The 24,412-nt window shown below is 41.6% G+C and overlaps 1 protein-coding gene across 8 annotated transcripts in view; it reads right to left on the bottom strand.

Moving 5' to 3' along the window:
* Nucleotides 1-24,412, bottom strand: part of LOC139339902 (dedicator of cytokinesis protein 9) — a 78,234-nt gene that overhangs the window by 25,899 nt on the left and 27,923 nt on the right. For 5 of the 8 annotated variants that reach the window (XM_070975334.1, XM_070975336.1, XM_070975331.1 and 2 more), the window contains exons 2-8: nucleotides 17,844-17,960; nucleotides 11,289-11,378; nucleotides 8,220-8,302; nucleotides 6,989-7,058; nucleotides 4,957-5,052; nucleotides 4,181-4,315; nucleotides 649-823 (exon numbers count right to left, since the gene is read on the bottom strand). In XM_070975334.1, coding sequence (XP_070831435.1) covers nucleotides 649-823; nucleotides 4,181-4,315; nucleotides 4,957-5,052; nucleotides 6,989-7,058; nucleotides 8,220-8,302; nucleotides 11,289-11,378; nucleotides 17,844-17,960 — 766 coding nt within the window. Of the gene's footprint in view, nucleotides 1-648; nucleotides 824-4,180; nucleotides 4,316-4,956; nucleotides 5,053-6,988; nucleotides 7,059-8,219; nucleotides 8,303-11,288; nucleotides 11,379-17,843; nucleotides 17,961-20,933; nucleotides 21,178-24,412 lie in introns of those variants that run through there. The other 3 variants (XM_070975335.1, XM_070975337.1, XM_070975338.1) reach the window with 1 other exon arrangement.

Raw genomic sequence — 24,412 nt, 5'->3', positions numbered from 1 at the left:
GACTCAATACGATTGATTATTATTCTGATTATTGTTCCAGATTAATTTTCTGTCAATCGGCCAATCCGTAAATTTACTACTTGTCGCAGCTCTGCACATCTCAAAACAGCAAGAACAGAGCGGATCATGTTGACTGGACTATGGAGTATGTTATTCACACACACTCACTGGCCACTTCATTAGGTACACTTGTACAATCTAATGTGATCCAATACAAAGATAATATTGTTTTGTTTTGATTGACACTGTCAGAGAGGTATTCATTTAACTACATACATTTATTATTGAGGCTGTAGCTGCACTCCACCACCCACTATGACCTCAACAATAAATATAAAGTAGAATTATTACCTTTCTGACAGTGTCAACCATGGCAGAGCTGTTGTATTGGATCACTTTAGACTGCAAAGGTGTATCTACTGAGGCGGCCGGTGAGTGCAGTTTGTCCAGTGTGAGCACACAAAGGCTGCTTTTGTCAGACATATTTCAGTCTGCAAAAAGGATTTCTTAATTAAAACGCAGATGTTTCTACAAGACTGAGAAAAACGTAAACGTCTCATCAAGAAGTTGGATCATATTTTTTGACTAATACAAAACAATATTCCATTTCATCATCTGCGTTCCTTCAGGCGCTGGAAAAATACACACCATCATGAACGTCTCCGTTCCTCTTCTCCTGCATGGCAATCTCGAAGCTGCTGTGTAAGATCTTGTTCAGCGTGTTGATCCAATCCTCCATCTCTCCTTCGCTGTCCGAAGCCAGCAGGTAGGTGCTCTTATCCTGCATCTTCAGCTCGAAAGCAAACCGCCGAACCTTGTTGTTCTGCCACCACGACCCGGGAGGAGATTAGATAAGAGAAAGAAGACAAACAGGGGGAGGAAAAAAAAAGAAATATATAAACTTGGAAGATAAGAAATAATTCAAGAGCACAGGAGAAAAAAATAAGAACAAAGACTTACTGAAAAGGGAGAGCTCTCATGTTTGCAAAGTGTGTTGGTGTCTGATATTGAATGATTGACTGACTAAGTTTAGTTTTTCACATTTAAAAATCAAATAGCCGACCGTGGACATGGCAGGACTGAAGGAATGTTTCATCTCACTGTCCAAAGCCAACATCGAACAACTGCCAGCTGACCAGAAGGCAGCAGACTCTTAGTTTTATGATCTAAATCATAACTTTGCTTTAATTCCAGCCTCACTCGCACTTCCTTATGTTATGCCATTTGTGCCCACACAAACACGGATGTGTATGCAAAGTAAGCATCCAATCATAATATGGTGGACTAACAATTACACTATTTGGCTCCAAAAATCTACAAAGTGTGAGTCACTGTTTTGGAAAGAGTTCTAAACCCAGACTTAATTTAACTGCCACAGAAAGCACATGGACAATGTGAGCTGGGAGGGGACAAACTATTTCCATCTGCGTAACAAAGCCTCCGGGCGCTGCCAGCAGACTTTCTGAGAGGGATGGAGCTGCTGGGTGAAGTCAACAGAAAACGAGCCCAATCTGCAGAGCCGAACTCTGACCTCCATACAGCCATGATGTCACTGTCCTATTTTGGGCTCATTTCTCCATTACAGCCCATTCAGAACCTATAACTGCTGATTCAGCTGCAGCGCGTCCAGAGCAAAGCCGCTCGGCTCTTCGTTAAACATTTTAACAAAGTACTCAGAAGCAGGACAGAGAAGTCGTCTCATTATTGCCAGCAGTCGGTGGAGTCATGCTGTGGTTATCACCAGGGCTTGCTTGCAATGTTGAAACAACAGAGTGAAAGTGATTGGGAGGGAGACTCATTATCGGCAGACTGGCTGAGTAAACATGGAGAGGGGAAATAAAAATTGGGAGTCTTGATAAACAGACTTAATCATCTGATAGGCAGAAGGCCTCTAGACAAGCCAGCTGCACACATCCTCAGGGAACTGAGTGGACAAAATCAGTTTTTTTATAATTCTTTTAAACTTTTTTAACTTCAATTTTACCGGCACTATTATTTTTCTTCTGTATTTTTTACAATATTGTATCGATGTTGTTATGACAGTGAGTGAGTAGTAAAGAAAAGAGAAAACAATCTCTCAAGCCACAATCATCAGTTTTGTGAGCCCTCGCCAACCCCACAGGGGCCGCCATTCACCTAATTAACAGGTAACAAATTCTTAGTGTGCTTGAGTTCATGTTGGCATCTTAACAAAGCGCAGGAGCAGCTCGAGGCTCGCTATGATGTCACTCCACACGCCATTACAGCTGCAGAGTTAAACATCTGCAGTTGCACTCACAGAGCAGTTTCTGCTGGTTGAGTTCAAGTCACACGATCTTGTTACTTCGACGGAGCAGAGAATTCCTCGACTATATATGGTAGACGAGGGGCTGCGCAAAGCTACTGAATTACTGCTGTGCCCGTTAGCAGCTGGTTAATCACCAACAGAAAGGTTTACTGACGAGGCTCTGTGTCGTAATCAGCGTACAACAGACTAACAGACTAATAGAATAACTCTGATCTGGACTTTATAAAAGCATCAAACAAAGGGAGGGACAAAGAAATAATCTAAAATCTGTTTGTTAGCTCATTGTGTCTGAGGTATCCGTTAAGAAATCAACTGCTGAGCCTGATGCAGTGGTGAACCTCACTCCATCCTCGCTTGTGAATGACTGAGTCTTTCCAGGATGCCCCTTTCATACCCAATCATGATACTCTTACCTGTTACCAATCAACCTGTTTACCTGTGGAATGTTACAAACAGGTGTTTTTGGAGCATTCCACACCTTTCCCAGTCTTTAGCTGCTCCTGTCTCAATTTGCTTGAAACGTGTGGCTGCATCAAATTCAGAATAAGCAGATATTTACAAAAATCAATGAAGTCTGTGAGGTCTGACTGACTGTGGTCAACTGGTCACCACAGCATCAAACAACATTTTGTATAAACTGTATGTGTACACGTTTTCTACCTCAAGAGGTTTACATCTAAGTACTGAATTAGAGTGTTTATTTATTATATTTATTCATTTTATGTTTATTTATAAATATACTATTTATATTGCTTATCTATCTATCTATCTATCTATCTATCTATCTATCTATCTATCTATCTATCTATCTATCTATCTATCTATCTATCTATCTATCTATCTATCTATTACATAAATATATCTTGTTTTGCTGTAATTGTAATGAGGTTAAAGAAATGGTTTTGCCATATAAAAAATTCATTAGATCAGAAGAAAAATGTTCTGTATTTTGTGCCATTTTCTTAAATAATGTATATCATGGCATTGAAAATTGGCAATATTAATCTGCATATGTTTCTCTCCAGACTGGATTGAACCTGGAGGTGCATTCTTACTTCACTTCTTCCACCACTGAGGAATGTAACAGAGTGAAGGTCTGCGGTTGAAAACTGGGTGGTGTGGATGCTCGGAGAACTCGGGGGACAACATGGACACCGCAACCCGCGCTGACGAAACCTCCAAAAATCTTAAAAGCATTCAAATAACATGTGTACCCCTCTCCTCCTTCTACACTGAGGCTGATAACTCTCCCCCTCCACACGATAGGAATCAGACAGTCCTGGAAAAATGCTCAGCCTTATTCAACAGTAAATATCTGATCAACGCCAGCTGGCCGCCACATCAGTGAAATCAGGTTCTTTCCATCGAGTGAGATGATAGACAGATGATAATGCACCCAGTGAGTCCTGGCCTGCGTTCAGATGCCTGCACGTGGCATTGATTGTGAGGCCGATGGAAAGTGCACGGAAGTGAGACCTCAGCATTCACCTTGTTTCACCAGCTGGGAGTCAGCAGTAAGGCATGACCTTGGGGAGGAAAGAGCTCAGGTTTCAGGGAAATGAACACGAGAGGGTCTCGCAGATGCTTTCCAGCAGTCCATCAATTTCAGAGAAATTTGTGTTGAAATTTTCCCTGTTCTAGCTTACGTTTTACCCTGAATGTCGGAAATTACACCGACAGAGAAGAGAGCCGCGAAGAGGAAGCTGCCATGTCTGTATTCTCATTCTATTTCTGGGAAATGGGGTTTTAATTTCAACAAGGGACCAGGTCACACCCGGAGCTGCCACGGCGCCAGCAGGGATATCCTGTTTGGCACAGCAGGTAACGGGTCATCAAGGGTCATCGCATTTCAACAATCACCGCCTTCGAGACAGAGATGCCTGGGGAGCGTACCTGAACCACACCCATACAGGAGTCCAAAAAAATGGTTCCTTTGGGCTCTCTGGAGATCTTCTCATCCTTGTAGAAGTTCAGATTGTAAGAGCCATCTCCAAGCTGGGTGAGATGGAAATATCTCCTCTTGAATGACTGAAACAAAAAGAAGAGATAACATTCAACGACGAAAACGCAGTGTTTTGGAAATAACAATTTTACTTTTACACAGTGTAAGACTGGGCTGGCAGCAATAAGAAGCCTGCCTGTAAAAAGACAATTAACCTAAACCTCCCATACTAAAACAATGGATGGACATAGTAAGGATCAGGGAAACATCTTCACTGCAAAAAACAACAACACTAACATCTGAATCTAAATAAAATAAAGGACAATAGGACACAGTAACCTGTCCTGTTGATGTTTGCTTTGTTTTTCTTTTGTAAAATGTCTTTTATGTTGAAATTATCATAAATTAGAATACAAAAATGAACACTATTCTGATAGTGTTTTTCCCATCATACCTAATCATTAATCATCTTGTCTATAAAATGACAAATGTGAAAAACGACCTCCCAGAGCCAGAGGTGACATCTCTAACTGATTGATTTGCCTGACTAACAGGCCAAAAGCTAAATATGTTTAATTTCCTATCATATACATATTGCTATAAGCAAATCCTGACATTTGGGAAACTGGAACCAGCAAATGTTTGCCATTTTTGCTTGATTTTTCTGTTGATCAAAAATAAATTAATTGACTTTCAGTTCTAAATGTGACCACTGAAGCTGTCTCACCCTCATAGTGACGCTGATGGCGCTGTTCATGTTGCCTTTATACAGCCAGCCATGTTTGGAAATGCCTCCTTTCTGGGATCCCAGGGAGGCCGTATCCTGCAGGACACAAGACATCAGACAGTTTAATACACACTGCAAATCTCAATTTTCCATGTACTGTAACGTACTCACAAATTTACAAATTTCATGTTGGAACAAGTTGCAAGATTTAAAAAATGGCGCAACAGTGTAAACTGTTTCCAGAAAACTGACAAAACAAACTGAGAAAACATCTATATATTAAGAAGCCTTTGCAGATCTTTCTTAAAGAGGCCTCAACATGACACTTAAATTGGATATTTTCCTGGTGGATCATCAAATCATGATAGCCTATCACCACTGTGCTTTTCTCACACGCTGCCAAAGCCCGGCCTCACGGCGCACGAAACCTTTGATGTTCTGGTTTGAGATGACACAGAGCCCATCATGATGTAGGTCTGCCTCAATCCAAACAAGCAGGCCGAGGAACATTAAACAAACTATGACTGTTAAACACAATAAATATCTCCATCTTCACAGCAGATCCATGACACATGGCCCCGATCATCTCCCACTTAATAGGTGAGATCACGTCCTTCACATAAGTTCAAACACAAAGTGACCATGATCCACCGGCTATCCTGACCTGTAAAAATAAACCAATTAGGAGAGTAATGAAGGAAGAAGAGACAAGGACAAACTCCACAGCCCTGTCCTGGCTTAGATCAGCCCCGTATGAAAAAGAAGACGTGTCATTTATGGTACACTTCCTGATGCTGAAAGCCTACAGACTCTGTATCTCTGACAATTTCACACAACGAGAAGACTGAATGGCCTTTCAAGATGTCTTCATCCTGGTCCAGCACCTCTTCTTCTTCTTCTCTCAGTCTAATAAAGCCAAATGGGCTTTTCAGAAAGGGCTGGCAGGAATCATAATATTTTCAACGTGCCTTGTGGAGTGATCCAAAAAGCATCTGGAGAGGTTCAGTACCTGTTTCTCCTCGTCAGAGTCTAGACAACATTCAACAGTCCCCAGAGAGGCAGACAAACCACTGGGTTCATTTTTTCTGAACTCCAGTTTGCTCCAGAAAAGACTCGAGGACAGCTTCGAAAGGATCAGCTAAAGAGTGGTTTGACAAAACTGCAGAAGAAGAGAGAAGATGAAGCAAATCACACAACCAATGTTGCATGAAGTCCTAAACACACAATCATATAGAAATACAGTTTATTCTGGGGATTTCAGAGGAGGAGTTCAAATCCTTTTCTCTCATCTACAGAAGTAAACTCCCTGTTTAAAACAGATCCTATGGTGGCTCTTTTGAGGAGATGGAGGATTCTTTCCTAAGTCACATTTGCACATATTCAAAGGGAAATGTGGTGCTCAGGTCTTCTGTGTAAGCGACATTGTGCTGCCTAAAGCAGGCGCGGTTTGAGGAGAGGAGGTCAGGATCATCATCATACATCTTGAGAGGCAGTGTGACCTCAGAGCATGTTAGATAACGCTTCAGCCACAGCTTTGCATCATCTTTGAAGACTCCCATCACATCTGGGTGTCTGTCAGGTGACTTATGAGCCTCCGTGTTGTGCTGTGGTCCAAAGACAACAAACACTCTGCACAAAAACACACACCCATCTATGAATTAGTTGAAGATGAAAAGATCCAAATGCTGCTTGAAAATTTCACTGCGCGCCAGCAAAAAGTCCTCAAGTCTAATCACACTTAATTCTTTCCAATAGACTCAGCTATTAGACACAAAAATGCCTTTTATCTCTTTAACAGCTGTGATGAAAATGGAAAAGGCAAAACGGATGACTGGAATTAGGCACATTGAGCGGCATGCAGTCTTTCCTGGGCTGGGTTCCAAATAAAGTAAATAATCCTGAGTACAAATGCAGTCTGGAAACGCAATAATTTGCTATAAACACAACGCAAAAACATGTAGTCCATTACTCTGGTATTGATTGAATTTGGCTGACACCGTTATGACCAGTAACACATTAGACATAGACTCACCTCATCTTTGTCAACATCCTCGTCCACTTCAAACACATGGACAGCCAGTTTATCAGGCCTGGACACTTTGCTGTAAAATGATTAATTCTCATTAAGAGGCGTCTTTAATGTGTATTAACTAGAAGCAACACATAACACAACAGATTACCGCATGTCAAGATAACCCTTTACTCTGGTAATGTACAATTTTAACATAATGACAATGTTGTAATATCTTTTTTTTTAACTCAAGTACATTTATCTGACAGTTTTTATGACATTTTAGTTATATTTAATTAAATGTTATGTGTTGAACGTAGAAGCTAATATAATAATATCTTAATGTACCACTTTGGAATGGGACTCTTCTCAATGAACACATTTTTTTTTATATATCGGAGTGCATCTGTACAACAGTGGTAAGTGAATTTTAGCACTTTCCCTTACAGCAATGGCAGATTGAGCTTATCTGACTTGCTTTCCGGCTGCAAATCTTTCTAGCACGTGTGCTCTCAAGTGCTGTGACTGAGATTAAGTGATTTTTTCCCTTTTGTCATTTTTTAAAAACAAGTAATTTTGCATATTAGCAGCCTTCTCGAGAGAGTCCCAAAAAGGCGACATCATGGCAAATGTAAATTCCAGGAGTGCTGAAAAGCAGCACCGTTCTTGGTGACATGTTGAGGTGTATACTGCCTGCTGGAAAATGAACATCTGAAAATAGTGTGAGGTTTTTAACAGGCGATCCGCGTCACCGTGTATTGTTTTAACTTCCCCAGATTCAGTTAAGTGACAGAACATTTGGCAGCAGCGATGGTGTGAAAGTCACAAGGTCATTGTCGACTCATACTCGGACATATTGACAGTAAAACAGATATTCTTTAGGGAAGAGGCTGGAGCTGATGACACAATCTCCAGACAATGAGGGTGGTTTCCACACTGGCTGCAGTCGGGAATTATCCAGCGCACCGTAAAAAGGAAACGCTCTTTTGTTGCATGGAAATAAAAATTATTTGTATGCGTGTTTCCTCGTCATTTTGTCTCAACAACATTTTGTCAGAGGCAGGAAAGAAAAACATGACAGTTTATCACACAAAAGAATGTGCGTGACTGTGTGTGTCTTTTAGTTTAAAACCTCTGGCATCCACATATTACGTACAGTAGCTGTTCTTACTTGCCCATTGGAAGAATGTCTTGGCAGACAACCACATTACCTCTGTGAATACAGAGTCGAAGTTTTCAACTACAGACTTACTTTGGAATCTGTCGAAAGTCTCCAGAATAGTCCTCATACTTGTAGTTGACGACATGCCAGTCAGACTTGTAGGTCTTAATGCACTGAGAAGACAAAGGAGACAAATTACAGACCACTAAAACATACTTTACAGTGAGTCAGTGCTATAAACAATGCAATACTACTTTAGGGGCTGTGTTAAAGCATCACTATGCTTCAAAGGAACCAGTCTGTAAGCTGTGTCATCCAATAATGTCTGAAGGCACGAGTGTTTATAAATGTTCACAATGGCCAAACAGGAAGGTGGAGTGAGAAGCTTGTGGTCGGTGCACCGGACGAGATGCAACAATAGCTTAAATACATCGTTGCACACTTTCGGACAATGTTTCCTTGAAGGCATTCATAGCTTTCAATGGACTGTATACTCAAAAAACACAGAAGTGGTTATGAAGAGTAAAAAATCTGCTTAGTGTCTCACGACTGACCAACTGTTGCATGAAAGAGGCATAATTGTGGGATTGCTGGCTTGGGAAAGTTACAGAAATGGTCAGAAGCAGGCCTCTCTATTCCAGTGTTGGAACTTTGCGGTGGGAGAGGGTTTCAGACGCTGTTCTACGATCTGACCAGCACTTCCGTTCAACCATACTGACACCTTCAAAAGATTTAGTGTTTTACTCCTATAACACCGTCAGACTCACAATGGATAAAAAGTGATCACAATCAATGCAGCGGATCCAGCCATATTGTCTTTTTTGTTCCATGCATTCTTCTTCTTTGTCAAAACCCAACACCTACATTACCCTCAATGCCACTTGATCTTATGGTATGTAGTGCAGCTGCAAGGTGCTATCCTCAAGCAAAGATGAGGAGCAGGCTTTAACAGTCTGGTAAGCTAACTTTGTTCTAATGCTCAGTCCCTATTTTCAAAAGTGTAGCCTTCAACCCCAACTGATGGAGAAAATTGCCTCAAGTGACATCACTTGAGGCAATTTTTTAGATTTCGTGCAGCTCTCTCTGGAGCCAGAGAAGGCTTCACGGGCCTTCAAGTTTTTGGTTTTTTTTTTGCATCCACACAGTTTTTCCCAGAGCGCTGTAAACAGTATTTGATGTGTAAAGAAATGCTAGGTTCTCCACTATAAGACAGTCTGATGATCCTCAAATTTCAGCTGACATCCCATCAAACAGAAGTGAAACCTATCCACAAGATGAGAGACTTTGAAAGAAAGTGGTGTTGATTTGTTTCAATGAAGTGGCTGACAAAATACGCTGGCAACATTTAAAGCCTCTACACTGTGAAATCCTTAAGGAAAAAGGAGTGTATGACAAGTGTTCACACTCTAACCACCCACCAGTAGAAAGTGGGAGGGAGTGTATCTCTATCTCCCTGGAAAGGAGACATCTGTTCATTGTTAAAGTCAGTGATAGGAGCAGCTCGCTGCTATCTCTTCTGAAGAAATACGTGCCGTTATAAGAACTGCTCCGTCAGGGAGCCGAGATGCAACCTGATGAGGAGAGTGATCGGAAACAGAGAGGCTCCTGCTGGGCTGATCCACACAGCTGTCCTGCTGATGTCACGCAGCACATGACTGGCAGTTTAAGTGTCCTTATGTCTTCAGACAAAGCTCCCTTAACACTGACCTTTGACCTAGAGGTGAATTGTCGGCAGCCAGTTGGTCTCTGGCTTAAAAAGACATTAAAAGCAGTGTGCATGGGCCACATGGAAAACCAGTGCGATTGTGAGAGGAAACCACGTCTCCCCTCTTGTAGACATAAATCATAATTTTATCTGCACCAACTGGAAATGATTCACAACAACCATTTTTTCCCATTCCAGCTGCAATCAAATGACTAAACAACACATTTCAGGCACTTCAGTGTGTGTTTTTAAGGATGTTGACAACTTGCGTGTAAGCTGAAACATTTGATAGCAGATATGTTCAAGACTCAGCACAGACCGACAGCACCATAAACCAAAACTCACGGAAAATAACCAGATGTTTGATATACTTGTGGACAGTGGAAATTAATTGCACCTTATCACTCCTACGTCCGCTGGCATAAATAGACATTAATGAGGAAATAGAGTACAAACAGTCCAGCTGCTTCCAGTAATCTGCACTGAGCCCTGATGCCATTTACACAGCAGTTTCTACAGGCTACTTCCTGCCGCGCTGTGATGTGCTGTGTACCTTACTGCTAATGTTAGATCACAAACTGGTTAATAACTCACATCAGCATCAGTATTCTGCAGCGATGTGTCTGTGATATACTTTGCTAACCACTTTCTAACCTCTTTGCAACTGCTGCCAGCAGGTTTTTTCATACTCTACATTTAATTAATCTATGTGTGTGTGTGTGTGTGTGTGTGTGTGTGTGTGTGTGTGTGTGTGTGTGTGTGTGTGTGTGTGCGTGTGGGTGTGTAATCAGCGAAATAGCTTTAAAGTTGTTCTTAATGTCCTGTGCATAACAAATACACTAATTTGACATTACCGTTGGTTCCTATAAAACTGAAAAATATTGCCAATATTCCCAATATTTCCCTTAAATGTATGATGAAATAAATGAAACTGTTAATTTAGTTTTTGTTAACAACATTTATATAACAGACTTCTTCTACTTGTTCCAGTTTGTTGAAGCTATGTCACACTGAGGGTAGTGTACATACTGTATCTCAGCTTTTTAAAGTTGAAATATGTGATATGTGAGATATGTTTTGATTAAAACGTTGATAAATCCTGATTGGTGCATTGAATACATCATGGTGATTAGATGAATAGTTATAAGCGACGTGCTGAGTCCATCGCCGGTTGTTTCTTGGCTGATATTTTGGGTGATTTTGTTATATTACTTTGCTTATTTAATGGTCTTCCTCCACAGATTGAGAACTGCTCCTGGGTGGGGTTGGAGGGAGACAGACTGAGAGTCGCACAACCCTCCTCTTCACACCCGTGAGAAAAGCCCAGAAAAAAAAAAACAATAAAGAAATCCCTTATGTGAAATAACTGAAACTGCTCAAACTTGTGCGTTTATGTAGGATGCCATTGCTCAAGCTAAGATGATGATGAAGAAAATCTGTTGTCAGGGTCTTACCTCTTGGACAAACAAACTCTGGGCCTCTCGCTCTGCATTTTCAGGCACTGTAGGGTAGAGTGTCCTCCCTTGCCGCCTCAAAGTTGAAATCTAGAAAACAAAGAAATGTTTTATTCACCAAGAAAACTTGAAAAGGGGAATTACAACGAACATGACATTGTAAAAATGAAATTGAAACAAAATGTGGAAGACATTGCTCAAGTTGGACACTTTACCCAGTATTACAGTTTGTGGTTTCAGCTGGACACAGTTGCTCAGGGGTGTTCTTTTAAATATTATTCTGTATGGGAAAGGACCGGTGTCTTTCTTAGGGTTCAGTGGAGGCGGTATGTGAGGGAGGCAGGATGCTTTCAGCTCCAGGACCCACAGACACACCCTGAGCCTGGCTCTCTGCCACTGTTGTACAGATGCACTCCGAGTAATCAGCATCTCGGCACCACTAATGCTTCATTTAAGCCTTTCACTAATGACCAACAGGTTGACTTTGCACTGGAGCCAAACAGCCGTTTCACAACAGAACACAAATCAAGGCTCCACTGTCTGAGTAATAATTCATGCATATATATATCGACTAAGTGTCGACAGACATGATAGCTGCTCTCTGAGACTGCACTTACGCACATACGTGCTTTGAGAGAAATGCTAATGTCAGCACGCTAACACGCTCAAAGTGACAACGCTAACAAGCTGATGTAGAGTAGGTATAATGTTTACCATGTCCACCTCTTTGTTTAGCATGTTAGCATGCTAACATTCACCACTTCTTGAAACACAAAGTACAGCTGAGGCTCAGGGGAATGTCATTAGTTTTGCTGGCATTTACCAAAGTATTGGACAGTTTTAAGTTTTGACCTGATGATGGTGCTGGATGAAAAGTGAGAATATAAACAAATTATTAAAGTGCTCATAAATGCATCCGAGTCTGAATTACAGTATCTCATTTATTTGACTCCCATATGAGAGTAACTGTTGAGAGATGTGTTTTGGAGCTCCCTTCCAATATCTGAACTCCTGATTTAGAGAAAAAGGAACAGGAACAGAGCTTCCCTCATGTGGCTGATGGAGAAAGAAATTGTGGCAAATAATATATCCAAACAATAACAAACTTTACATTTCCTTTCTTGACTCATATCCTAATAACTCCTACAATAGAGGCTCCAGAAGTAAGCTGTGAAGGAGGTGATGGAATGAAGTATATAAATAAGTATTTGAAGTATTTCAGGATTGTCAATAGGTCACTTCTAGTGTTTTTTCAGCAGTGTGAAAGCTGGAGCACTATTAAACTGAATAAAGTACTGCTACGTCCAACAACATCACCAACAGGCCTCGGCAGGAGGATTATTTCTGAAATGTAAAAATAAAGTGCATCTGACCACACGTAATCCCTGCGAGCAAGAGTGAAATATGAATACAACCATTAAGTGATAACAGTTCAGCTGTGTGAGTTAAAAGGAGGCAACTGAATTCGACCTTTGTCTGAGTCAAATGCTCATCAGCTGTGTTAGTGCAGACAAAACCTCGATTATCTTTCCCAACACATTTTATTTAAATCAAAAGCGCTTTGAGCAGAAATATGTTCCATGTCATTAGTTCACAGCCCAATTTACTGCAGACTGAACCAAATGAAAGCACTGTGAACACATAGTGTTTCTATCTCATAAAGAAAAAGAGTCAAGCTTAGATCACATAGAATAAATCAGTCAAATGTGTACAGAATTGAAAACATGTATATTTCATATGTGTATGATTCAATCCAGTAATACCCTGAAAACATCACGTTGATTTAAAATAATAAATTTTTTCCTTTATAAATTAAACATTTCACTTTCATCAGAGCACACTTTACAATATATTTCTGAGGTGATATTTTGCTATCTTCACAGCATGAAACTGAAAATGATTCTTCTTGACTGTAATAAAGGGCTGAAATGATTTGTAGATTAATTGATAGTTTTATTGACAGAAAATTAATGTCTAGGGGTGCAGAAGGTGAAGAATGAGCCACCTGTCAAAGGTCACTCCAAACAAAAAGGGAACAGTACATCACCAGAGTAATTGCTAAGTGCTGCTCACTATTCTCTTTGTTGTAGCTATCTTTGGCTGTAGGTACTACTGCTGCCGCTAGCTAATTAACTTGGTTAGCCATGCAGTTAGTGGCGCTATTAGCTGACTGAAGTCTGGCCCGACTGAGGGCTCGGAGCACCGGGGGATTGTTGGTGTTTACACGGTGAGAAATGGAACCAGGCTCTGCAGCCTCCCAGTGGACATGGCCAGACGCTTTAAAATAAAATTTTGGCCATATCTTCCACATTGTACCTTTCAGTCATTTTTTCAAGCAAAAATACCAAAAAATAAGTTTGGTTTCAGCTCCTCAAAGGTGAGGAATTGCTGCTTTTCACTGACTACACCATTGAAAACTAAATTTTAAGTTCTCGACTGTTACCTTTGACTTCATGAAATTGTAACATTTAAAATAAAATACTGAAATTGCAAAATTTTTACCATTTTCTGACACCTTAGAAACCAAAGAAACAATCAATTAATCACGAAAATAATAGACACATTAATAAATAATGATGATAATTGTTCCTTGGTTTCTCTTAATGACCCTGGATTTGACTGAGCGCTGCTACATTAACTACAAGAAATTCCATACCGAGCTCGTATTTGTTAACCTGAAGCCTCCCCTTCCTCTCTGCTAGCCAGGTTTCCTGCACAGGAGATGATAATCTTTGCAATCCAAGCAGGAGAAATAAACAGGCATGGAGGTAAGAGGGAGCCAGGAAGTGGGCAACAGGAAGCCTTTAACTGGGCTACAAGTCGCCGGGGAGGACTATGGTGAAATGAGCCCCAAATTTGCACGTGCAGGCTGCACTCAGCATCCATCAACATTTTATTTGGAAAATGATTCTCCTTCCTCAGCCAAACCTGAACCAAGTGTCCTTCTGACCATTACCATGTCAGCACTGGCCTCACATTTCCCAAATTCAGGACAATAGGGAGCTGACATTCTATAGTTTTGTTATTGTCAACAAATCCCATGAAAAGCCCAAAACCAGCAATTTTTTTCTCCAACAAACAAGTATTGTCAGCCATGATATGTCTCATTCCTCTGTACCACAGACCTCCATTGCATCAAAACTGTGGTTGAAAGTAGTCCCGAACAAATACGCTACTTGAGCAGTGTTTGCTAAAAACGACAGTGTCCATATTTTTTAGTAACTATTTAGCCTTTTTTTAACAAGACAAGAGTGTTTAAGATTTAAGCTAAATGCTAACGTCACCATGCTAACATTCTCACAATAACATGCTGTTTGGCGGGTGTAATATTTACCATGGTCCCCACTTTAGTTTAGCATGTTAACATGCTGACATTTGCTAATTAGCACTAAGCAGTACAGCTGATGCTCATGGGGATGCCATTAGTTTTACAGATACCTGATTTAATAATAATAATAATGAATTTACTTATATTGAACCTTTCAGGAACAGATGTCTCAAAGTGCTTCACAAAAGAAAAAAGAAGAAAAGCAAATAAGGGACAGAGCAACTCACATTAAAAGGAGACAAAATAAATTACAAAGGTTTATATTTAAGGTATTTACCTCATGGTGGCGCTAGAGGAAAAGTCAAGGGGTTACCAAAGTCAGTACCATTCATCCTCTGGGAACATAAATGTCTAAAAATAATAATATTATGTAGATATAATAGAGAAATAATCAGATAAAATTTGACATAATGAAACTACACATTTTTGTGACCTGCTTTTAAAAATATACCTCTTCAATAGGTACAAATGGATCTTTGGGCTCGGTGCCACAGACAGGGGAGGGAAGTTGGCAAATATCGAAAACCAAACCAACATGTTTTTTTGTGTTTTTATGGGATTATTTTGCAATAACAAAAACATATAACATTTCCAGCCTTATCATTTAAAGACATACACTGTCGTGTAATAAAAAATTGAGGAGAGGAGGGAAGGAGGGGCCCCCTCCTGGTAATCCTCGACAAATTTCTACAGAAACCTCGCAGACAGAACACAGAGAAACCTACACAGGACTGCTTTGTGCCAGTAGCTTCCAGATCAAAACCAGATGGAGATGATACAAAGACTGGCTCACATAAGACCAGTACCAACACATGACTTTTGATGTTCCAGTGGGGATAAGATAAGGTAGAGACCTGATAGTGGTTTCTATTACAGAGGAACACTCAAATCCAGGATTTATACAAAAATAACAATGCAGACAGAGGAGCTCTTTCGGTCTGTTTTGGCCTTGATTTTTCACCAGCCAGCACTGTATACTTACCGCTTTCTCTATGCATATTGAGGTTTCTGTATGAATACACACTGTTCGTACCTACTTTTGCTAGAAGCACCGAACACTGAAAGGGCCTTGACACGGAAGCTGATTAAAGCCTCGCTTGAACAGGAGGACGGGGAGGTCGAAACAGATGTTAGGCTCAGTCACTGTTGTGTTTTTTCTTTTTTTTTTCCTCATCCAGAATCACCTGTCAGCCCCTGACAATGTAGTGTTTGTATGTGAAGCTGGTATGTTATGTTCATGGCAGCAGGCTGGAGGAGCATGACACAAGGCTGGCCCGCTCTCACTGAGCCCCCAGCTGCCAGGTCTTTGGAAACTGTAACAGCCTCTGGATTTATACATGGCCAAACCCACAGATAGAAAGTAAGATAGCATCTATAGTAATGAGAGTTTGCACAGTTCCACAAGTGGGAATTAATTAAAGATTCTTCGCTCTAAATGAATTTACAGTGAGTTCCCACCACACTATCTGGGTCAGATAGTGGTTTTAGTGGTTCAGACCTGACACAAACATGGCTTTTACAGAAAAGGTTAGTCCTCACATGACAAGACCATCCCATACATTTATTACAGATGAAGCAATGCTCCAAAATTCTGTGTTATTCATCAAAAACATGCTATTGTTTCACGGTAATACAGACTGATTTGAAAGTGCTATCATGTAAATAAAGCTTTTTTCTAAACTAGAAACTGACACAATAACATTATAATACAATGTGTTGCTGTTTGACTCAACTCACTCAGGAATGGGGGTACTGGTTACGAAAAAAGTGCATTACAACATATTTTGGATATTAGGCGCTAAAATTGCATGAAATCTTTTTAATTTTTTGGAGCATTTTTGAAATTTATTTGAGCGTGTACAGCAGAGAGATGACGGGAAATGAGAGGGGAGAGGGAGCTGGGGGATGACATGCAACAAAGGCCAGAGTAGACGTTGGAGACATTGGCTTATGGTTGGGACCCCTCGACTACTTGAACTTGTGAATTTAACACCCTGTTTTGAAAGTGATGGTGCTACAAAAGAAAAGAATAATGTAGCCCTTTGTCTAATGTCTTCAGAGACTAACACTTCGGTCTTTACACCATCAGATTGTCCTTCTAGCTTTTTTAAAAGAAAGTGACAACGTAACATCTCATGGACACTATGTGGGACTTCACTCCCAATAAAGCTGTGGTGGAAGGTTTTTGCCCTCAGTGTAATCAGCTCCTCTATGCACGATAGAGAACTGCCCCACATTCACAAGCTAAGGTACAGGTGAGAAAGGAACTTGAGAGGAAACAAATTATAGTGCATCACTAACTATTTCACAGTCACATGAAACAAATAGTCAAGTATTCTCCCATCCAGTGTATTCACAAAAAACATGTTAAAGTCATCATGGAGAGTGAAAAAAAGACTTCTCTCACTGAAAAGAGAACTATGACAGTAAAAGCCCATACTATATAAAATTTCCACTGCACCGTGAGACCAAGCAGCACGGTCAGATATTCTGTACACTTCATCGCTGTTGTTGTTAAGGACACATCTTTCAAAGAAGTCTCATTTCCTGAAGTACCAGCACTGGGCCAGATTTCCATTTTAGATTTTCCGTCCTCATCGTGGAAAGTGCAAGGGAGCGTCCGTCCTGTGCAATGTGGCTGGAGATAACACTAGCTCTGTCACAACACTGGAGGCTGAATGAGCCAATTAAACAGATGGCCCCCGACCCCTCTCTCTCTATAGCGTGGAAGGATGTAAACAAAAAGAAAGGCTCTGTGAACGACCCCACCCAGCACTCACAACACCGGCCACGCCAGGGCCAAAGGAAAAGACTGCAAAAGCCAAACAAATACAACAAAGAACACACGCAAGTGGGTGGGTATGATGTTGGACAGATAACAATACGTGGTGTGACCTTGTGTGGAGCACTTTTTAATGACTTACAGTGTAAGTATGAGCTATGCCATTTTTCAGCCATTGGGGCGCATTATTCAGTGGATATTTTTCAAAATGCCTCATTTCCACAGCAGTTATACGAGCAGCCCTACTGGAAATCAACGCCCTGACTCTGGCAGTGTTGTTACCACTCCCTCAGCTACATACCATCACTAGCTTTACATCACTTCCATGGTGAAAATCACAATACCCAGAGCCAGATTTACTACAACACTTTTTTAACCAGGTTTTCAAGTGCAAATGTGACACATTCTGCGCAGCGAACATGCATGAAACGGGTGTGAAACTCACCTCAAAGTCCTCCAGGGGGAACTGCAGCATGTCTCTGAGGACATCACTGAGGATCTGTGTCTTCCTCTGCACCAGCACATTTTCGTAGTCCAGCGGCTCGATCACCTTTGGTTTCACCTGAGAGACGAAGCAAACCGTTATTGGAAAGTTTGATATGTACAAGCTCATATATAACGGTAACTCTAATACTAATACGATAACATGCATGTAAACACACAGTTTTTGAAGGAAAGAAACTTGGCATGTGCATTTTTTAAATTATATTTTCACATTTTATACCTGTATAAGATAGATCCAGTCGAGAGATGACAGGAAATAAGGACAGAGAAAGATAGGTAAAGGCATTCAAACTGATCATTTATTGTTGGCTGTGCTTTTATACCTGATCCCACGACATGTAGAGCACAGCTCACTTAATTAACAAAGTTTCAGTCCTCAGATATTTGTGAGGCAAAATTCCCAGAATGAGAGTGAACTTGGAGCTGGTGTATCGAACACATTGATTTCAAGGAAGTTACGAATACCCTGCCCGTGGGGTGTGTTATTGATGCTATTGATGATCACTCTTTCAGCTTGAGTAACAACAGAGACTAGTTGTGTAATAACCATGTAGTGTACACATCTGTGCACAGGGGTGGTGGTGTGCACAGACGCGGCTCGACATTGAGTTTGATTGATCGAACCGTGCTGTCACATTGAGTTTTACCAACACATGCTATCTGTTAGATACACTATGATAAGTCTATCTCCATCTGCGCACAGAAAATGCATCCGGCTCGGCAGTGGGAAGGCCCTGATCAGCTTATCCCTCCGTGAGAGCAGATGCTTGCGACATGTCTCTGAAGGAAACACTTACACTCCACTTCAATAAAAAGCACTGCATACAACGCAATTACACTCCACAGCATAAAACAAACAAACCTCTATCCTCCTCTTTTACTTTCAGTGCACTTGACGGAAATCCCTAATCAGAAGTCAATTTGAGCTTCAAATGCGACACTGTTTTGTTGCTGACTCTCAAGGGCAGATGCGGCTACGCTATCAAAAGGTGATTATGGATTTATGGTGCATCAAGTCATGTGTCTGGATAATGTTTAAGTATTGACCCACTAAACTCCAGCGGCCAAGGCTGGGCAGAGCTTAAGCACTGCAAAGACACAGTAGCCACTAGATGCAGAGTAAGCTGTCAACACATGTAGCTGATGGGACGGGAGGATAAATCTAACAGCCAGGAAGAGAGCAAAACGAACACGTGTGACACATGGCCAGACTTCAGGACTGAGTGACAGCACAGCTCACATGTTGCCTCCACATCTGGGACTGATAATACTACCATGATCTCAGAGGGAGAGTCATGGATATCGACCTGCTTTAATACATGTTGCTAGCAACAGAGCACAGCTCACACTGAGGACAGAGGGGGCAGGACCTTGAATCAGTTTCAAGGACAAGGAGGGGATAGCAGACCAGAGACGGTGCCACCATGTCTGCCAGTGACACTATCAGTTGACTATTCACAGATTTATCTGTTACACAAATGTGGTTGCAATTCAGTGTGGTCACTCTTCAACAAACTGTTCTCTCTCTTGTCCATGAGAGAGAAAAAGTAAAGAGTTTGATGCAGAGATTTGTGCAGGTAGGACAGGTAAGTCAGGGAGGAATTAGAGACATCTGAGAGAGATAAGATGTATGTACGTGTCTCAAACGGCTAAAATCTCTACATCTCTATACACAGCTGGTGCCAGAGAGTGAAACCTTAAAAACACCAGATACACACAGCTGCATTGTCATAATGTACCAATGCACAGAGGGGAAAAAAAGTACGGAAGTAGATAAATCAGGGGAATTAACAAACACGTTCTGCAAGAAGTGAAAGGAGTTAATAATGAACAGCCTCGGGATGTTCAACACCTTCACACAAAAACACAGGGACAAAAACCAACAAAACCTTTTACTGTGCCAAATACTTGAAGCTGAAGGCATAGCTCTCAAAAATACCTGCCATTAAAAGGGACTCTGATATTTAAAGTAGCTGATAAGAGATTTGACCCCATTACAGAGATGGTGCCCTCTTCTCACCAGTGATGGATTCCTCAGCCCACTCTGTTGTTGCTGACTATTGTTTTTCCTCCAAAACCCTTCGGGCTCTTCCTCATTGCTTTGTCAGTGGCTGACAGTGGTCAACCACACAGTACACTCAGCACTGAGTAAGAAAATGAACATACATAATAAGCAAGAGCGCTGTCATTCCCTCAGCCAACAGTGCTGACCATAGCCAACTGACCTAGTCCCAGCTTTATATTGTATTACTGGCATATTAGTTCTTGGAAATGGCTTTTCAAAACACCTGAATTAATGTCTTGTGGGCTGAAAATATTGCATGTCTAGCTCTTGTTTCTACAGTATATAACTACAGTCTAAAAATAAAATCAGACCACAACAATGCAGGCTGTATGTTCCATATCTGTATGATTAAGTCAACAAACAGACAGTCATGCCTGGAAGGAGCATAAAACAGAAACTCCTGAAGCCATCTCCTCCACTCCCTCTCCACAGTGATCCAGCAGCTGTTTAGCTGCGGCGCCCACTCCTCCCATCACTGCACCCTCTCACAGCAGTGAACAATGGTGCTGTGTAGTGCCTCTCTACTCACTAATACATTCAATCTTTTGCTACTGACCGCTCAGATCCAACAAGCTGGACACCTTCATTGCACGACAGGAAACGATTGCTGTCATCCAGGTTGACTTTTGAGCCAAATAAAAGGTTTTTACGAGCCAAGGCCATTGTTAGGATTAAATCTGAGGAAGCTGCTTCCCTCCAGGTAGTTAAGAGCCATTAAAGTTCAACATTCCTCCATGCTGGTACCAACGTTGCACATTCTGAATGCGACTTGGCAATACTGTGTTTAAGGAAAGAGATGACAGAAGTGAACCAGGACAGACGTTCACATGACACCTGCTTCAGGACTTTGTGACTGTGGTTAACCTTTACAGATCTGTAAGATGAACTCTACGATTGGGACAGCTTTGACGAGCAAAAAGAGATTTAAATCAACAAGTCTTTATATGAAGTCCTTGAATGACTTACCACCACCTGTGGCACCGCGTCTACCTCAGCCTCAGCTGCAGCAAAGCTCTTGTACTGCTGCGGACTCTCAATGACCAGCTCCTTCTTTGGAGCTTTACCAGCCCTTCCTTGCATTGTCAACAGCTGTGGTAAGAAATCTCCGAGCTAGATCCCAAAGAGAAGTGGGCAGCCAGCATGTCCGAAAATCCTGGTGCCGGAAAAAAACTTTGTGAAGTTTGTATTTCTGCTCACAGACTCGTGCTCACACCCTCCTTTCTCAGACTGCTCTGCCTGTCTGAAAGCAGTGGACTCACACCCAGGCTGAGGAGGTAGCCCCTCCTACACTCAGCTGTGCTGCCTGGGGGAGTTAAACACCCGCACACACGCACACACACTCACAATGAAGCTATCTGACCCTACACTATCCACCTGCACAGTGACACAGGGTTGACAAAGGCAAACAAAAGATACACATTCCTCAAGTATTACAGTCTGGTCAGGGAGTGTCCACGCCTTGTGTGGGACAGCTGAAATAAGAGCTGGCTTGAATTTCATCAAGAAGAACAAACTGGGAGAGAATGAGACAACAATGGGCCACTTCAATCGCATGCGTGTCGCAAAAGTCAAAGAAACCACTCCAGCGCATGTGGAATGCACGCAGAGTGAGGCCAGCAACTAGTGAATCAGTGGGGCGATTTAGGAGCGATTTCTCACGTAAACATCGCAGATAAGCTGCCAGACTGAGCTCATCAGATTGCAGCAGGCGCTTCAGACATGATTTGGACAAATCTTGACCCACATTAACTGCTGAAGACAGCGGAGCAGATCATTCAGCTCTTTCTGAATCAGCAGTGCATTATATCAAATTAGTCATGAAAAACTGTGACAGACAAACTTTAGTCAGTGGAGTTTTTAATGCTGGCCTGTTTCCGCTGCATGACTCCGCTGCGATAGAAACTGTTAGTAATCACGGAGTTGAGATTAGGCCCAGCTTCTGTCTCACTGCGTGTTGATGCAACTGCTCGAGGGGCATTCCAAAACGACGCAGCCCCGACCAACCGCCTGCGAGTGGGCCCGACCTACAGATTCCTCCATGGGCCACAGCAGGGGAGGATGTTATCTTTTCATGCCTGCGTCTGAGCTTAAGGTGAGGGGGAGGGGCCAGGTCAGCTCTCCAGCTGCTCCCCTACCACTGTCACACGGCCCTGTGGGCCCCACACGGAGGCTGGTCTGTTCATGATATCAGTATCAATACGAAGAATATTTTTCTCATGTCACAATACAGTTAATGTATACATATGAAAGAAATGGTTGTGGTTGCAACTATTCTGATAATCAACTGATCGTTTCAGTCATCTTTCATGCTGAAATAATGAAAAAATACTGGACACATTGTTTAGTTTTAGCTTTTCAAATGTGAGTTGCTGTTTGTTTTTGACATGCATAACAAGAAAATGAATATTTTGGGGGTTTTGGACTGTTAGTCAAGCAAAAGAAGACATTAGAAGATGTCACCTGTGTCTTTTCATTCTTTTTATATTTCATAGACTATAGAGAACTGATTAATCGATAAATAAAATACTTTCTTGTTTGAGCCCACACTGGAGTCCAGCCTTGGTGCAATATACTCATCAGACCTCAACCAGCCTTCCATGCTCAACCTAAAACCTAAACACGCCCACCCCTTCCTGAAGTCCACCTCCCACAGTTGACTTGTTATAGAACACCATAGCCTCAGGCTTTATAAAATATTTAGATACTTTCAATTTTGGCCTCGACCTCCACTATAAACACAGCAAACATATATTGTCTAGCAGTTATGGGGTCAAGTTTTTGTTTCTGTTATCAGCTATTTTGTATGTCACAGTAACAAAGGAAGTAAAGCAAGCGCTGTCACTGACTTGTTTATATTTGGGAAACCCACACAGCATAAAATAAAAGTTGAGGCAGAAACCCTATTACTACAATGTCGATTGGTGGATAAGTGGGTAACCATTTGGGGCAAAACCCCTCAGGAGACTTATAGTGGCATTCTTCTTTTCATAGATTATAGGTTATAGATTAATCCACCCAACAGCAGGTCCACATAAAGTGATTAAAATGTGCTCAAGCTTGACCAAGTGGACACTGATGCATTAGTTATAGTAATAGAATATTTTGTCTAGTAACATTCACTGGAGCCATTGTTGTGCATCCACTACTAGCATCTTTGATGCTGTAACAGGGTGAAACTGTATTATCGCCTGAACACTAATTGGCACTGATTATTGGCAGTCCAGTCCATGACGGCGGCTTAGAGACGACTGCCAATGGGTGACATGCTAACTGTTGTCAACTGTCTGTGTTAACCTGTATGACCACAAGTGGCGAGTGAACAGCAGTCAGCAGTAACACTGTAACATTAGTAAGACTAATAACCTGTAATGAATAACAGTTGAGGTGGTGGTTGTGTTGTTTTGAGCTAGTGTTAGGCTAACTGTGATTACTAGAAGGAACTTTATGTCTGCTGTCTTCCTCAAAGACAGATGAGACGATCAATATCAGTTTAGTCTGTTTCTAGTACACAGAGAAGTCTGGGGTTTGTTTAAGGTTAGCCTAGCTTAGCTCGAAGTCTTGATGAAGGGGTAGGCTAAACAGCGACTACATGCAGCATCTCACAAGCCCTGTCCTCGATCGGAAGTTGCCAGCTTTGCATGCTGTCATAACACTCAAAGCCCAGGTGGCTCGCTAACTAACAAGATCTGACATGTAACTAAATGAGACATTTTGGGAGTTGCTGGAAGGTGTGTTTTTTCACTTAGATGGAGGCTAACTGATCCTGCTTCCAGCATTTGAACTCACTGTACTCTTGACAAGGACATGCATGCAAGGAGGTGATCTCTTTCAGAATCAATTTATGTTTCCTCTTACCTATTTTATATCTTAATATTTTAGATTTGGCTTTTATTGGATAGTGGCAGTAGAGACAGAGACAAGGGGAGAAAGAGGCATATGATGTGCATCAAAGGTCCCTAGCTGGAACCAAACCTGGGGGTGTTTATGTGGTATCTTAAACACTAAGCCACCTTACCCTGATGTGAACCCGACCTAATCACTCACCCAGCTGACTATGGTGAGCTGCCCTCTGACATAGATGCAGATCAGCATACCTTGATATGTGTGTGTGTGTGTGTGTGTGTGTGTGTGTGTGTGTGTGTGTGTGTGTGTGTGTGTGTGTGTGTGTGTGTGTCTGTCTGTCTGTCTGTCTGTCTGTCTGTCTGTCTGTCTGTCTGTAAGGGATATAAGCTAATTCTCCACATCAGGTGGGAAAAGGCTCTATAGTGCAATGGGTTACAAATCAGTGTCATCCTGGGGGCTTGTCATTAATGGGGGGGTTAAGAACAGCAGATTGAGTCATCACACACTTCCTGTCTGACACAAGCATGTGCTTTTCGTTCACGTTGCTAATACACTGTACACAACAGTGCTGAACTCTTTAAATTCTGCCAAAACTAAATCCT

This window comes from Chaetodon trifascialis, chromosome 12 (genome assembly GCF_039877785.1).
Source record: "Chaetodon trifascialis isolate fChaTrf1 chromosome 12, fChaTrf1.hap1, whole genome shotgun sequence".
Taxonomy (NCBI): Eukaryota; Metazoa; Chordata; class Actinopteri; order Chaetodontiformes; family Chaetodontidae; genus Chaetodon; species Chaetodon trifascialis.
The sequence above is the reverse complement of the archived record's forward strand: the minus strand, read 5'-3'. Positions and strand labels throughout refer to the sequence as shown.